Genomic DNA, 15,649 nt, shown 5'->3' with positions numbered 1-15,649 from the left:
AACGGGAGACCGGCGGTGGTATTGTCACTTACCTTTGTTAGCAGCACCGTTGTCCTTCCGGAAGGCAGACGGTGGTACGGGAAGCACGGCGTCTGCTGATTTATGTGACTGAAACTGTAGGAATCGTGTCAGCTGTGATGACCTCTCCCTGTAGTCCTACATGGACTAGAAAGTGAATGCTTTAAGTGTGAAGAAGCATCATTAACTGTGTCTTTAAGAAGTTACACAAAAGGAGTAAAACTTGTCAAGTCAGCTAAGAGCTTCTCTTGAAGGTCAGAGGGGGAGAGGGGACCAATTATGAGGACATAAGTCCTGACCGCTTTCCTTACCCTAGACAAAGACGTATTCAATTGCTTCTTCCCTCTTTCCTCAAACCTCAGCAAATTCATCCCAGCAACTTTGAAGAGAGGCACACAAATCTATGGTTGACATTTAGAGGGATCCCAGGTTGGAAGCATGCGTTCAGAAAGAGTTCTATAGATCGCTGAAGGTAACACAGGGAAGGGCTGAGCATTTAGAGAAGGGTTCTTTGGAGCTCATTTGCTGGGTCAGAGTTGTTAAAAGCTCAGTGCTCAGAGGGGATAGGTGCAAACAGCAATTTGGCCCTTCTCTCTCTATTGGGAGTAACACGACCGTTTTGATTACTGGAATGTAAGAAGCATGTCACTCTAAATAAATCACCCCAGAGGCCCCACGTGGCACTCTGTACACAGTCTTGGAGTCACAGGTAAATAGCTAAGCTTCAGCAGGAAGGACTAGGGCATAGTCTGTCTTGGGATTTGTATCCGGGCTGGTCTGGTCCCTGCCTTGGTCTGTCCCTAATGCTTAGGGTTTCTCTCTCTTTTTTTTTTTTTTTTAAGTTTATTTATTTATTTTGAGAGAGACAGAGACAGCACAAATGGGGGAGTGGCAGAGAGAGAGAGAGAGAGAAAGAGGGAGAGTGTGAATGAATGAATGAATGAATAAACGAACCCCAAGCAGGCTTTGTGCTGCCAGCAAAGAGTTGAGTGTGGGGCTTGAACTCACAAAACTGCAAGAAGTCAGACGCTTAACCGACTGAGCCACCCAGGTGCCCTGATGGCTTAGGCTTTTCTGGTGCCAGACAGCACAGTCCCAGGAGCTGCCTCTGGGAATACTTAGTAGGGAGAAACTGAAGACGGGAAGGGTTAGCCTTTTTTCTTGCAACTATTCCTAAGGGAGGAAACTGGGGAGACTTATATATTAGGCACTTTTATCTAGAGCCTGTTAGCTCATGGAGAAAAAGTTTTGAGTACGGAAAAAAAAATTAATATATTTTAATGTATTATTGTATCATTATTGGCTGATTTTTATAATCCCATGTCTTAAAAAAACGTGATTCCTTGTTTGTAAATAATTTAGATGATTATAATGGATTGTTTAAAACAATTTTTTATAGTTTTACTTTTTCAGGGACATTTTATGTTATTAACTCCTTTAGAAAGTACACTTTCTCAGAAACAGTCATTATCGTGTACTGTCCATGTTGTTGTGAATTTTAGGTGTTTATTTGTAGGGAGGAGCCCGGCACGTGAGAAAAGATTCAGATCAGAGTTTTAAAGTCATGCAGTTAAGTCGGCAGATGGTCGGGCTGTTTCGTTGAATTGTTTTGGACGCCTTGATCCTTAAAGGGGAGGGAGAAGTAGGGTGAAAGCACAGAAGAAAGGGAAGGTCCGTTTATTTTCACGCACACGAAGGCCACTCAGGTGGGGGAAATTCCCCTAGAGCAGGCTCATGCCAGTCACGGCGGCCTGTCTGGCTGCGGCCCCGCAGTGGAGTTGGGGCCGAGATGCCAAAGTAAGCGTTGAAGGCAGAACCCACCTTTGGTCACAACAGCCCTTGAAAGTAGCCTGAAGCTGCAGCGTGGACCTCCCCCCCAGCACCCCAGGCACAGGCCAGGAATTGGCTTCTTTCGTAGCTCCCTTCCTGGACACCTAGGTCGGGGTTCTGTGGAGGAAAGGAGCCAGAGGGGAAGTGGGGCCCGCTGAGTAGTACTTCAGCGCATGCGTGGGGCAGGAGCCTGAATAAAGGCCCGCCGTCCTGTCCTTTCTGCCCCAGGACCCAGGTGGGTCCTGAGGGAGAGTGGGCCGTGGGGGCCTGATGGGTCTGGAAGGGAAGCCCGGTTCCTTCGATTCACAGACCTTCGGGTGTAGGCAAGGTCCCTTCTGTCTCCACGGAAAGACTTGATGACACGTGACCACTCTTGCTGGGAAGACTTTCCAACCCAGCCTTCGTTCTGGAGCGGTTACAGGAGTTTGGTCCTTGCGCACAGAGCAGGCGGTCTGCTCAGACCCACTGGTGTTAGGCAATTAAGGAAGGCCCGGTGCTCTTGCATCGGGATACCTATTAGACCAGAACGAAACAGGCAGCGGCTCCCAGGAGGTGGAAACATGAAGGAAGAGTGAGGTCCTTGACGCCTCCCCAAACCGCCAGCTGGAGTCAGCCCTGCTTACAATTTCCTGAACAAGCCTGCGCTTCGGGAGTGCTTTCCGGACGGCAGCCTCACCTCTGAAAACCATAGGGGAGCCTTCCCATGCTCTGGGGGGACCCACACAGACAGACGGCTGAGCGGGGGGGCTCAGGCTGCTGACAGCGGAGGAGCTCCGGGGTGGGTGCTGGCGGTGGGGTGAGCTGTCCGGCTGCACCACCTAGTGGTGGGAGGGGGAAGTGCGCCCCTGAACTGGCTTGGAAGGTACTTAGCGGGGACGCTCTTGGTGCCGGTTAAGTCAGGCCAGCTGCCCACCCCCGCGGGCATCCACCACAGAAGGGAGGACGAGAGGACAAGGTCTAGGGCCCAGCTCTGTGAGAACCCAGAGGATCCAAAGAGACTTTTGCATTTTGCCCCTTCGACATTTTAACCACAATTCTTTAAAAAAAATACCTTTTTCTCCAGAGGGTATTTTAAGGGCCACTTGTGGGAATTTCTGCCCCTCTCTGCATGAAATGCTGTGAGAATGCTCAGCGGTCAAATCACATACTCCTTAGATGAAACAGGGAATAGCCTGGCGCAATGGGAAAAAACAGGCTTTTAATTATTTTAATTTTGCAGGATCCAAAAATAAGTTGTACAGAAACCAGAAAAAGATCTCGTGTGGCTTAAAAATCTCTGTGATAGAAATCTCCTGGTGCCTGTAGGCCCGGGTCTGCGACAGGGGCTTGGAGGTCTCTGTTGAGCTGCAGGGACAGACGAGGGGCTATGTTGAAGAAATGCTCAAGAGGCAGCCTTCGGGGGCCCATGTTAAGCCCGGAGCTAAGGGCTTAAAAAATACCACCCTGTAACACCGTTTGGCTTAAAATCACTTTTATTTTTTTTAAGAAGGGAGGAAATGCACTGCCGTGTCAGAAACTGTTGTTGATTCCCCAGCCTCCAGAGGAAAACGCTTGTTAGAGCCACGTGAACCCTGGACACAGTATTTATATTAATGATGAAACAGAGGGCACACAAAAGATTTATGGAGCTTTTCCCACAGGAACTCATGAAACTTCTTTTTTTCCCAGAAAAAATCATGGGCAGAGTTATATAAAGAAGTGACAGAAAGAAGTCTCTAAAGCATTTTCCTATGCCCTGACATTTTAAGTCTTTTAGGAAGAATTCGAAAGCATTGCTTTTTGCCCCTTCTTTCTTTTCTTTCTTTCTTTTTTTTTTAATGGGCAAGCAGCTGACAGGCAGACATGTCCGCCTCCTTCCCTTTCCCCAAATGTGATTATTCCTTGAACAAAAAGTAACAGTCATTAGGAACTAGTAAAAAGGTAAAAACAAAACCAAAGCAAAACCAAGAAAAGGTGCTGATGCTCTTAGGATTTAGCTCAAGCCATGCCTTTAAGCTGGATAGACAATGGTTTCTGTTTTCTGTGGGTCTGGTTTTTCTTGGATAGAAAAGGCTGGCCCGTGGGCACCGCTGTTGACGTGATGGCAGCTACTGGAACTGTAGGGGCAGGTGGGAGAGAGAACATGGGCGTGTGCGTTGGTTAATGAGTTTATAGAAATTGCGAAGCAGATCCGAACTGTGTGACAGCAACTTCACACGCTATGTGTTCAAATTAAGAAAAGGAAAACATTGGAGGCATTTTGTTCACTTTACGTAGGTTTGGCCTCTTCCCATGGAAAGTGGGGAAGAGCATACGGAAGCTTTCAGTGCATCACAAAGGCAGAGTCCTCTTTTTCCAGGATCCGGAGATGTGTTTGTAATTTTGATTTTTAAGCTATTCATGTTAGCAAAAAGAAAGAAAATCTCCGGTGTGTGTCATGGCCAGCCTTCTCCGTCCTCAGAAATCCCCTTTGAAACAGCCTTGCCCTGGTGTGTTTTTGGTGACTCCTTAGAAACCTCCGGGTGCAGGTATAGTTTTTGGCATCCGTGTGGGCTCACGTGAGGGCTGTTTTAAGGACTGGGTGCCATGATGGCCCTTAGAGGGGAAGTTCCTGTTCTCCCCAGCACATTACCAGCCCGCGGTATGGGGGGAAGGACAGCACCACTCGGATTGACTGAAATGCACGGGTCGCTGTGTACAGATCACATCATACGGGTGGGAGACCGGCAGAGTCTTGGTCACGCTTCATGTCCCCGCCAGAGTGACCCTTTGCTCTCCTCACAGTTAGAGCAGGCGGCCACGGGGAGAGCAGTGGGCTTTCCCGCCCGTCCCCGGGCGGCCCAAACAGTCCACCGAGCAGCCATCACCCAGGTCTGCGTAATCCTCAGTGCTGTCTCAAGGCCACGCAGGGAGGAAGCCCCAGCTCACCGGAGACCATGGGCCCCATCACTAGCTGCAGCGGCGAGATCCCTAGCGCCCAGTTTTGCCGTCAGTCCTCACCACCCTTTTCCCCTCCAGAGGAGCACAGCCCGTCAGACCGTTTACCCAGTGCACCTGCTCTAGGCAGAAAGCACAGCACGGACGGATCAGAGAGCAAGTGAGCAGGGTAGCTCTTGCCCTCGGAAAGCCCTTCTGTGCCCCGACCTGCGGCTGGCCAAAGGGGTGTGCCTGCACGAGGCATGTTTGCAGAAAAACGAATGTGTACGCTGGCCCCCTGCGTGTAGTTCACCAGTGTAGACGATCTTGAATAACCAGGATTAACTCAGTTTAAAGGTCCCCTTTGATAGATTAGGATTTTGTAGCAGTGTCAGAACCTGGCAGAGAAGGAACAGATGTGAATAACGAGGGATTAGGGGACGCTCGAGGGAAGCCCTTGTCGGTGTGAATACTCTAACCCACGTGGTGCTGTCCCCGAGCAAGGCTGTGAGGCCCTGCAGCCCAGACTGAGGAAGAGGAAAAGGATTTAAGCAGGGAGTCGGAGTGTTAAATCCAAGCAACCCTGTCCTCGGAAGCCCCGGGTGGGCAGCAGGAGGTGCACACACAGCTGCTGAGGCAGGGCTCTGGTGTCCCGTGGGGACCAGGGGACTCCAGGAGGGAGCCCTCCCCCTGAGCCCCTGCCCCTGCTAGCGAGAAGGCATCCTGTGCCTCTTTCTTGGAGGAATTGCTCTCCCGCAGGCAGGGCTTTGGGAATCAGCCTGTGGCTGCTCCGTGGGGAGCACCAGAGCCCTCGGGCGACTCACTGTCTCTGTGTTGTGTCCCAAGGAAGGGAAACGCTGCAGCAGCCCGGCAGGCAGTGGTGACGCGCGGAGAGCGGGGCCAGGCGTCCCAGTGGTATTTCGGAGGGGCCGAACCTCTGGCTTGGCACTTTTGATTCCTTCCTGTTGATCTTCCTATCCGTTGCTTCTGGGAAATGATGACTTCTGAATTTTAGCAGCCTTTTCCTGTCCCCAAACCCATCTGTGTCAGATGGGTTTTGCTTCTGCTGATGCCACCATGTGTCTAAAATGTCCATCTTGCACCACGTGTCGCAAGGGAAGATCCACTACGTGGCGGGGGGAGAGGAGCGAACGTTTGGGACCTTTTGATTTGATAATCTCCTGTGTTTAAATGGGGTCCACTCCTAATTAAAGCCAGCCTTGGTTTTGATTTTTTTTTTTAAGGTGATCTCTCTTTCCACTGTTGTGTCTTCTTCGTTACCTCTCCTTCCTGCGTTTTTCTTTCCTCCCTCCCTCCCTCCCAAATAACCCCTCACGCCTGTTATTTGGGATGCTTCTCTCAGGCTTTTTATTGCTTTTGTTGCTAGATCTTATTGCGGCCAGAGAATCGTGATTGTTTGGTTGCCTTTTCTTCATAGCTTCTTCCATTTTTGTTTTGTTGGCCGCGATTTTCCAGTTACCCTGCCCGGTTCCTAAGCCGTCACATTTATCGGTTGAGAAAGATTCATAAAGGCTGTTTTCATGTGTGTTTTTGCCCCTTCCTGCTCTGCCCGGTGCTGCCCGTGGTTAAGAGTTGGCTCTGGTGGCCGGAGTGCTGGCTGCCTCTCCAGGGGCCATGGGCGCCTGCCTCGACCCAGAGAGATGAGTCGGACCATCACAATCGGGGCACAGCAGTCTTACGTTGCGCCTCTAGTCCCTGCCACCGTTTTTGTGCTCTGGCCTTGTCCTGCCTGCCTTCAGTTTGCCTGTCTCCGACAGTTTTTGTTTCATCTGGTTCTGGGCTTTTTTTTGTTTTGTTTTGCTTTTATTTTTTTTTTGTTTTTTAAGACCCAGTCAACTGCGTGTGGATCTGTAGGTTTGGGGCACCAATCTCTTCTGTTTTGTTTTCCTTTTTGTCAAACCCAAGGGAAAACTTGCCAGAATGAGCTAGAAGATTCTAGTTCGCGGCCTTTTGAATCTTTGGAGTGCTCATGGCCTCTGAGAACCAAATGCGTTCCCCCTCCCCCAAGAGGTCTCTGGGGGCTGAGCTGCTAGAGGGGTGTCGGGACGGGCAGGGCGGGGGGTCGTCCCAGTACCGCATTGTGCCATCGTGCATGCTATACAGAGCAGCATCTTTTTTTTTTTCCTTTTCCTTTTTTTTTTTTTTTTTTTTTGCATTTGAGTTATGAACGAGGGTGACCTCTACAATCATGATGTCTCCCATAGACTCGATCACTCATTACTTCCCACTCGCCAGCTTTCTGATGCATGTTCCTAATGCTTCTGTGATTTACTTTGCCCCAAATCATAGTCTTCAGCTGCCTTAACAACAGCCCCTTAGCGCTTTAAAAGGAAATACATTGAGGACAACTTCTCTTTCATTAAAAATCAGACATCCTAGAGACGGCAAGAAAGCGGCCCGGGGGACGGGGGCCGCACGCACTGGTGTGTGTCAGACCGCACCTGATCCTGGAGCTAAAGACAGCCCTGGGCTCTGGGAGTCTTGCCAGCTTGTTGTTGGGGCAGCTGACATCCCATCTCCCACCCTGCGGACCACACATAGACAGTAGTGGAGCCAGCTCCCCCGAGCCCCTTTTCGTGTACACAGGAAAGGGAGCCATGTGGGCCTTGCCCCATTTCTGGTGGCACGGCCCCTCCCCATCCCCACGCCTCTCCCCTCTCCTTGGCAGAACTTGGCACCTGTTTGCCAGTAAAAAGAAGTGTGAAACACCACAAGAAGGAAGCCGATTCTGACCCCTGAGGAGGGAAACCAGATTACCCCCAAGGGCTCATTAGCTCTTCAAACTGGATCCACTACTGGCCAAAGAACGCTGATGGGGAACCCTGTCTGGATTGGGTCGGAAGCTGCAATTTGATGCTCTGCAAACCAGTGCTCAAAAGTGTGGTTATTTTTGAAAGACCACCTTCGATCCAGAACATGTGATTACACCTTCCTTGCCCAGATCCGGTTAACAAGGTAGCTCATCGCTTCTTCTGTCCCTTGAGGGCCGTGCTGGGATTTTAACTTTCTCATGGGTTTACTTGGATGCAAGGAATATGTTCTGTTCCCCCCTCCCCCAATTTAGCACACCACCCTGGGAAGTGCATGTCACAGACCAACTCCACCTTCACCTTCACCACATGTCGTATCCTGCATCCTTCAGATGAGCTCACGCGGGTCACGCCAAGGTAAGGGACCCCGGCCCCGGGGTGGGTAAGGACGGGGTGAGGTCGGGGCGCTTCCTGCAAGACTTACTGGCAAGAAAAGCCAAAGTAGAGAGGCTCATTCAGAACCAACTTGGGCCAGCTGAGGCGTCTCGTAGCACCTGCTGTTTGGGGTCCCATCTTCCTCTTGAGTGGAGGCCCTTTTTGATTCAGATCCAGCACAGAGAGACGTGGACCCAGGCTCTAGGTGCCTTTTTAGCTGGCCGCGTCCCTCCCTAACCAGCCGAAATTGACGCTTCCACAGTCAGTAAAGCCACGTCCGATGGGATTTTGTCCCAAAGTCTGTCAGTAGAGCATGGAGTTCCTTCACAGAGTGGAGGCCGCGTGCCTCTAGAATAGACTGCAGGAACCATGTGCCACAGCCACAGTGTAACGACTGAAAGGATAAGACTCGAAGACCCAGCCGTGTGCCCAGCATGGCCCATTTTCCTTCGGTGCCTTCCAGAAGCGATAGAGATTGACACTGTCTGGCAGGAGGACTTGTATGGCCTGGGGTGGTCTGCTTGGCTTGGTTTCAGGCCTTCCACAGCTTCTAGTGAAAGAGAAAACGGTCTCCCTCCACGGGGTGAGGTGACCCCCTCAAGCCCTTTTCTGTATGGTGCAGTCGAGCAAGATCCCGGGGTGAATGCAGGTGAAGCAGGAAGGGAGGGAGGCGACCAGGGCCAGCTCGGAGGGAGCCACCGCCCCAGGGAACACCTTAAACTATGAATAATTCTCCGCAGGTCATGTGAGGAGGATGACGAAGCGGCCCTATGCCCCGTCGAGCTGAGAGGAGATGTAGGGCAGAGAATGAGCCCACAGGCGAGGCAGGGGGTGAGCACACCGCCAGCGGTGCCTGCCCCCGGCAGGGCCACCTGGAAGGAGCTGTGTGTGCACGCGTGGCCGCCACTAACCCAGGACTTAGGCGTGGATGTGTCTCTGTGGTTGTGCCTGGCTAACGTGGCCTTGACAGTGGATGCCCCTAACCCCTCTAAATGCTCAGTTGAGCCGAGTGCCGGCACTAATATGGGCCTAACCGAAGTTCTCAGCAGAAAGGGAATCTACATCTGAGCTTGTCTTCTCTGACTCCCTTCCTGCCTCTGGAGAAGCCGGCGTCCCCACCCGTAGCCCGATGTTGGAAGAGCTCTAGGTTTTTTACCACGCTCTGGGGCTTCTCCCGGGAGAGGCTGGTGCCTGGTGATCTTCTGTCTAAGCCGTAGGACTCAAAACAGCACTCCTGTCCCCATCTCGGGGTCCACGGAGCCTCATCAGGGACAGAAAAGACCTGGGCGTTCACTAGCAAGAGAAGGCTTTTTGCCTGGGTGTGGAAGAATGGCAGCTTGAGACCAAATGAGAGATCTTCCTCAGAATGGCCTTGTAAACAAGATTTTAAGTCCCCCATGTTTTTGCCCCCTACTGCTTGTAGACCAGTTTTGTAGAATTCCACTTGTGCTTTTTGGAGAATCCATTTCTTAACCTTAGGAATCTGCTGTGGCTTCTAATCTCGTGTTTCTCTGAGTGCTCCCAACCCACCAGCATCCCGACCCCTGAGCTTGCATAAGATGGGCCTGTTCTGGGTTTCTCACCCTGAGCTGACCAGCCAGCGGCAAGGTCACCCCAGTGTGCAGCCAAACGATGCCTTAGCTCGGACGTGCTTGTGAACCCTCCCTCCCCCAGCAGAAGGCCCCTGCTCAGGTCATTCCTGGGACCTGCTCCAGAGCGAGGCCCCTCCCTGCCCATACCCCTACTTGGTGTCTTGCCCAAGGTATCTGGCCTTCCTTCTGCCAGGCTGGGGAGAGAGGGCTCTGTTCCCCCAGCTCCTGGGGCCCACCCAGCTGGCCTGCTCCAAGGGGTACCTGCAGCCCCTGCCATGGCCCTGGGGAGGTACCAGGGCAGGTCTCCTAAGACTCTAAGGAGGGGTGTGCTGCCCTGCCCTTAGGAGTTTAGCCGGCAACTGTGAAGGACCTCCATGCCTTTGTGGCCTGGCCCCATCCCTGGACCAGCTGTTAAGAGAGGGTCTTTCCTGATTTTTAAGCAGACAGCAATGTCTTTCCCCCTGCAGCCCCTGTTATACTGCGCTGGCCTCACTCCCTTTACTGCTGGACTCCAGCTTCTGGAACATAGTGGGTCCTCAGCCAGCATGACACAAGTGGATGGAGAAATCTTGCTGCTTTCCTTTGGTGACACAGGTGTCGCACCTCCCGTGAGCCTTTTTCTAGATAGCTCCATAGATGCAGGCCTGATAGTACGTGACACGGCTGCCTCTGACCCCATAACTCCGCTCACGGAGGTGGAATCGGCAACCACGGGAGGAGGACTAAGGGGGAAGCACGGTGCAGGGAAGGGCGCTATAGTGGAAGTCAGGAGGCCGGGGAGTGCTGCTGCTGTGATGCACACCCCTCAGCCTGTCTCCCCCTCACCCACGGGCTCTCCACCTGCTGGGGCCATTCCTGGGGGTAAGCTCTCAGATCCCGAGTCCCGGTTAACTTCTTACTAGTTACTAGTTAACTTCTTACTACTCGGGAGTAGTCAGTAGGAAGGAACACCGGAACTTGAGTAATGGGGTAGGGAAAGAAAGCCTCTCTGCTGAAGGGCTCCCCCACCCCCCATCTTTGGGGCCACCCAGACTTGGGCTCGAATCCTGGGTCTTCCACTCAGTAGCTGAGCGTGACACTGAATCAGCCACCTAACCTCTGAGACTGAGTTTCGTCACCTGCCAAGGGGACAGTTGTCCCCACCCTCCGGGGCTGAGACAAGGGACTCATGTGCAGCTTGTTAACTTTAAACCATGCCCCCACGCAAGGGAATCCAAGGCCCCCAGGGGCGGGAGGGAGGAACAGACATAGAAAGAGGCATCTGGGGAGCCTGGGCGGGTCCTCCCTGCACTCCTGCAGGAGACTGGCCACGAACCTTTTCGTGGGGGCTCGTGGGCATTTTCTGATGAATGACCTCTTGTCCTTTCTTATCAGCCTTAACTCGGCTCCAACTCCAGCTTGTGGCGGCACCAGCCACTTGAAGTCCACGCCGGTGGCCACCCCGTGCACTCCACGGAGACTGAGCCTGGCCGAGTCCTTCACTAACACCCGCGAGTCCACGACCACCATGAGCACGTCTCTGGGGCTGGTGTGGCTGCTGAAGGAGCGGGGCATCTCCGCGGCCGTATATGACCCGCAGAGCTGGGACAGGGCCGGCCGGGGCTCCCTCCTGCACTCCTACACCCCCAGGATGGCGGTGATCCCCTCCACCCCACCCAACTCGCCTCTGCAGACACCCACGTCTTCCCCGCCCTCCTTTGAGTTCAAGTGCACGAGCCCTCCCTACGACAACTTCCTGGCTTCCAAGCCGGCCAGCTCCATCCTGAGGGAGGTGAGGGAGAAGAAGAACGTCCGGAGCAGCGAGAGCCAGACAGACGTGTCCGTCTCCAACCTCAACCTCGTGGACAAAGTCAGGAGGTTTGGCGTGGCCAAAGTGGTGAACTCAGGGCGAGCCCACGTCCCCACCTTGACTGAGGATCCGGGACCTCTCCTCTGTGGGCCCCCGGGCCCAGCCCAGGCCCTCGTCCCCGGGGGCCTGGTCCCCGAGGGCCTGCCTCTCGGATGCCCCACGGTCACGAGTGCCATCGGCGGGCTGCAGCTCAACAGCGGCATCCGGCGGAACCGCAGCTTCCCCACCATGGTGGGGTCCAGCATGCAGATGAAAGCCCCCGTGACTCTCACCTCGGGCATCTTGATGGGTGCTAAGCTCCCCAAACAAACTAGCTTCCGGTGAGGACGGGAGGGGGGCCCTTCCCCTGGAGGAGACCCGTCTTGCTCCTGCCTCCCTCTCTCCCCCGCTGCACTGCGCGTTCTCCCTCTCTCCCCCTCCACCCCCTCCCCTCTTGAGCTAGACAAATCAACCTCGTGCCTAATGGGGGAAGAGTGGAGACTGTGTACAGTGTGTACATAGGACCTGGAGACTTGTATCCGCCCTGCCCTTCCTCCACATCCCACGGGAAGGGCCCTGGCTGTCACTGCTGTCACCGGGACTTTGTGCGGCCGGGGAACAGGGGCAGGCGGGCGGCCCTTCCTCCTCCTCTCCTTTGAGAAGCACTGAAACCCCCAAGTCGTTCTTATCCCATGGATAGGAAACCAGTGAATCTGGGGCTCCCAGCGCTGTGCATCGCGAGCCGGCACGGGGCACCACGCCTCTGCCGGCCGGTGTCTCTGGGCGCCTCCCCTCGCTCGCCCCGGAAGCGCCGCAGGAGCCTGGGTCGGTGGCCCCACGCAGCTGATGTAGCTTTCGGGAGCGCAGGGCTGTTCTTTCTTTCAGGGGCGGCCCGGCTTCCTCAAGACCTTCACTCCTCTGCTTCAACGGAGAGTCGCTTCTTTTTTTTTTGAGGTGGGACTTTTTCTTTCCATGCCTTCGACCTCTGTCGCCCTTCGCTGTCCCGTAATCCTTCGTCAGGCCGGAGGTCTGACCTGGAAGAATGTATCCACGCTCCCGTCGGCCCTTGCGGCAGCCCCGTGTGTCCTGCGTGAAGGTTCCGTTGTCTGTGTTTTTATAGGCAGGGAAGTAATGGTACGAGGTGGCGCGTCACAGTCCGCGTGCCGTGGTTCCAGGACACCGACCCCGTACGGTTTTCCTCATACCAAACCGCTGCTGAGAGAGCGGCGGGGCTTGGGGACCCCGTGTCCCAGCCCCGAGACACGTTTAACAACGCGATTAAAAGGAGAGGGGGGGGGGGCTGGAGGCTGGGAGTGGAATCTGTCCGCAGTAAAAGGAACCCCCGCCACCCGTACGTAATACGAAACCAGTTCACGGGAGAAAGGGGGCTGTGGCAGTCGGCTGGTTCCAGTCCTTCCTGGGACGCCCGAGACTGGCCCGCGTGTCTTCACGGATGTGGTCTTCGTAGGGCCCTCACGTCTCAGACCCGAGCGCTTACCGCAAGGTGTCTTCTCCCTCTCCCGCGAAGGCCTGGGTCTAGAAGATAGGTGCTCGTGGGAAGAACCGTGTGTGAACGAGGGAGCCTGGTCCTGTTGGGGGCGCTGACGAAGTTCGGACCTTTTAGTTATTTGTGCGTGCTGCGTTTTAAACCTGCGCTCTCCTTTCCGGTTCCGGCGTGGCTGTGGCCTTCCAGGCCAAGCAGGTAACTTATTTATTCTAACCTGAGGACTGCGCCGTCCCTCAGTGTTCCGTGGTCCTTTGGTCCAGCCGTCTGCGGAAGGGTAACGTCACGTGCAGACGAAGTTGTCGCGTTGCCGTCCCCTGTTCCCCGCCCCCTCCCCCAGTGTGTCCAGTTGAGTGAGTGGAAACCCACGCCCGCTGAAGGGTCTTTGAGAAAGTCTCAAAGGAGCAAACGTCAGTCGTCCGATTTTAGAGTATTTATTCTCAGAACACGAAGGTGTGGGTTGTTCCGGTTGTATGCGTGCACTCACTGCAAGGAGATTTTTTATTTGAATGTATTTTAAAGCAGTAGGTAGAACCACAAAGGAGTATGAAAACCACGCATTGAATGGACCACTTTGTGTATTCAGAGAGGAGCCACCCATCACCACAAAGGAAATACCAGTGTAAAAAATCGGCAATCCGGAGGTTGCAGTACTTAGTGTAGTTCATGATCGACCTTGTGCAACCACTACCAAAAGAGCGTGTTGTAATGCATCGAAACACAATACGATTTCCTTCTCTAATGAATATCAATAAAATAAGTTCAAATGATGGAAACCACACTCGGATTCTGACTTGTATTCCATTTTTCATCGAGGAGATCTCTTTATGGGACACCTAAAGCTGTTCAGCTCTCTGGGACCAGTAAATGAAAGCCATATACTGACCGTACTGTTACAGCCACCCTTTCACACAATACTACACCTTAGCCAGCTTTCCAGTTGGAACCTCGAGAGCTTCCCTACATTCCCTACTTTATACCGTGTTGAGGTACCCACAGTGAACACGTTCATACTCCTGTGGACCAGTACCCTAGGGCTGGGCATGGAGTTAATTCCCGCCTTTTCTATCACAGCCCTATAATGAAAAAAACCTTTGCCTATATGTAATTTTCCACATATGGGAGCCCATCTGTGAGATAAATTCCTAGATAGAGGTCACCAAATTGCCCTCCACAGAATCAAGAAACTTCTAAAGACCAAGGATTGCAGAGGGGTATCAGAGAATTGGGACAAAAAGGATAAGACTGAACCTGCTGCCTCAGTATGTGTAGGCAGTGAAATTATGCAGGCAAACATAGTCGTGGGTGGTGGCAACGTGGATTTTAAATCAGACGCTACCATTCGGTCACGGTATGACCTTCGGCAAGCCCCTTAGGGCCTTTGGGGCTTTTTTCAACCTGTAAAATGTGAACAGTAATATACCTCTGGTATATTATGTTAATTGGTATAAGTGTTAATTGGCTGAGTAAATTTATCTTCAGTATCTACCGTGTGAGACATTGTTCTAGGTAGCGGGGACCTAAGTAGCTTCTGTCCCTGTAGAGTGAACATACAGTTCAAACATGGCATAATAAGGGCCATGCAGAGAATTACAGGGCAGTGTACATTGGGCCATCAAGGAAGGCTTCTCCAGGAAGGTGGCATTTGATTCAACGGTGTGAGATCTGGCACAAGACCCTGTGGGCAGAGAGCAGCCGGCACAAAGGCCGGAAAGCATTTGGGGTGTCTGGGGAGTGGAAAGGTGGCCTGCCCAGCTGCGACAGGGAAACCAGGGCACTCACCAAATGGTCCGTCTGACCCCTATGCTTCCTGGCCACTCCGCCGTGGACAAGACACATGATTAGTTCTGGCCTGTGGGCTGGGAGCAGAGAGAAATCCATGCACGATTTTCCATGCTCCTCCCCTTCCCCTGAAGCACAGGTCGAAATGGTGTCACCTGTTGGTACAGCCTCCATCATCCTGGGTTGCTGAGGAACCATGTAGACCAGACTCCGTGCCAACCCGCATTTGGCATGTGATCTGAGGGACAAACAAACGTGTTAAGCCAGTGAGTTTCTCGGGTAGTACATCAGAATCCCTTTGTGTAGGGCCCAGTCGTCTGTATTTTACCAAGCCCTCTGGGTGATTCTGGGCTGAAGTTCTAGAACCACTGTGCAGGGCCAGGCTGAGTTAGTAGGGAGTCTTGCCCTAGGAAGGAGCTTTGCCTGCCCAGTCTCTCCCAGTCTCAAGGGGCTCGAGGAGGCCAGACAGCTGCACCCACCTTGCTTGAAGGGGAAAGGCAGAAGAAGGGCTTTATCTGCCCAGCTGGGGCAAGAAAGGCATTGAGACAAGGTGACCCTGGATCTGGGTTTCAAGGATGGGCAGGATTTGCCCTGGGGTGTGGGTGGGGTGGCAGGAGGGCATTCCAAGCAGAGGGAAAAGATGTTGAGGAATGGGAAAAGGATCCTAGGATGCATTTTTCCAGGCCCTTCCTTACAGTAGTAGGGTAACTGATATAAAGGGCCAGTAGAGTTAGAAAGACCACCATTTTGCAACCATAAAACTAACTCATCTTGACAACAACGAATGCCAAAACGAGAGAATAATTACGCACATATTCTCCCACAGAGTGCGTAATTTGCAAAGGGGGAAAAGGTACCTTTGCAGTTGGAGAAACCTGTCATGCACCACTTTCAAGTCGTTAAAGTTACCATTACCCAAATGTGACAAACTGCCATCAGGTGTCTCCTGAGGTGACGTGCCGGGAAGCACACATCACTTCTGTGCAACTCTGGC

At 53.1% G+C, this 15,649-nt stretch overlaps 1 protein-coding gene across 9 annotated transcripts in view; it reads left to right on the top strand.

Annotated features, from left to right (window-relative positions):
• Positions 1-13,654, top strand: part of TRAK1 (trafficking kinesin protein 1) — a 126,375-nt gene extending 112,721 nt beyond the window's left edge. For 8 of the 9 annotated variants that reach the window (XM_053903936.1, XM_053903930.1, XM_053903931.1 and 5 more), the window contains 2 exons: positions 7,829-7,931; positions 10,916-13,654. In XM_053903936.1, coding sequence (XP_053759911.1) covers positions 7,829-7,931; positions 10,916-11,714 — 902 coding nt within the window. In that variant the 3' untranslated portion in view covers positions 11,715-13,654. Of the gene's footprint in view, positions 1-7,828; positions 7,932-8,689; positions 8,781-10,915 lie in introns of all 9 variants that reach the window. The other variant, XM_053903938.1, reaches the window with a different exon arrangement.
• Positions 13,655-15,649: the final 1,995 nt, after the last annotated feature.

Source organism: Panthera pardus, unplaced genomic scaffold (genome assembly GCF_024362965.1).
Source record: "Panthera pardus isolate Hobbes unplaced genomic scaffold, ASM2436296v1 HiC_scaffold_16, whole genome shotgun sequence".
Taxonomy (NCBI): Eukaryota; Metazoa; Chordata; class Mammalia; order Carnivora; family Felidae; genus Panthera; species Panthera pardus.
Note: the sequence above shows the minus strand (reverse complement) of the source record. Positions and strands in the feature narration are given on the sequence as shown.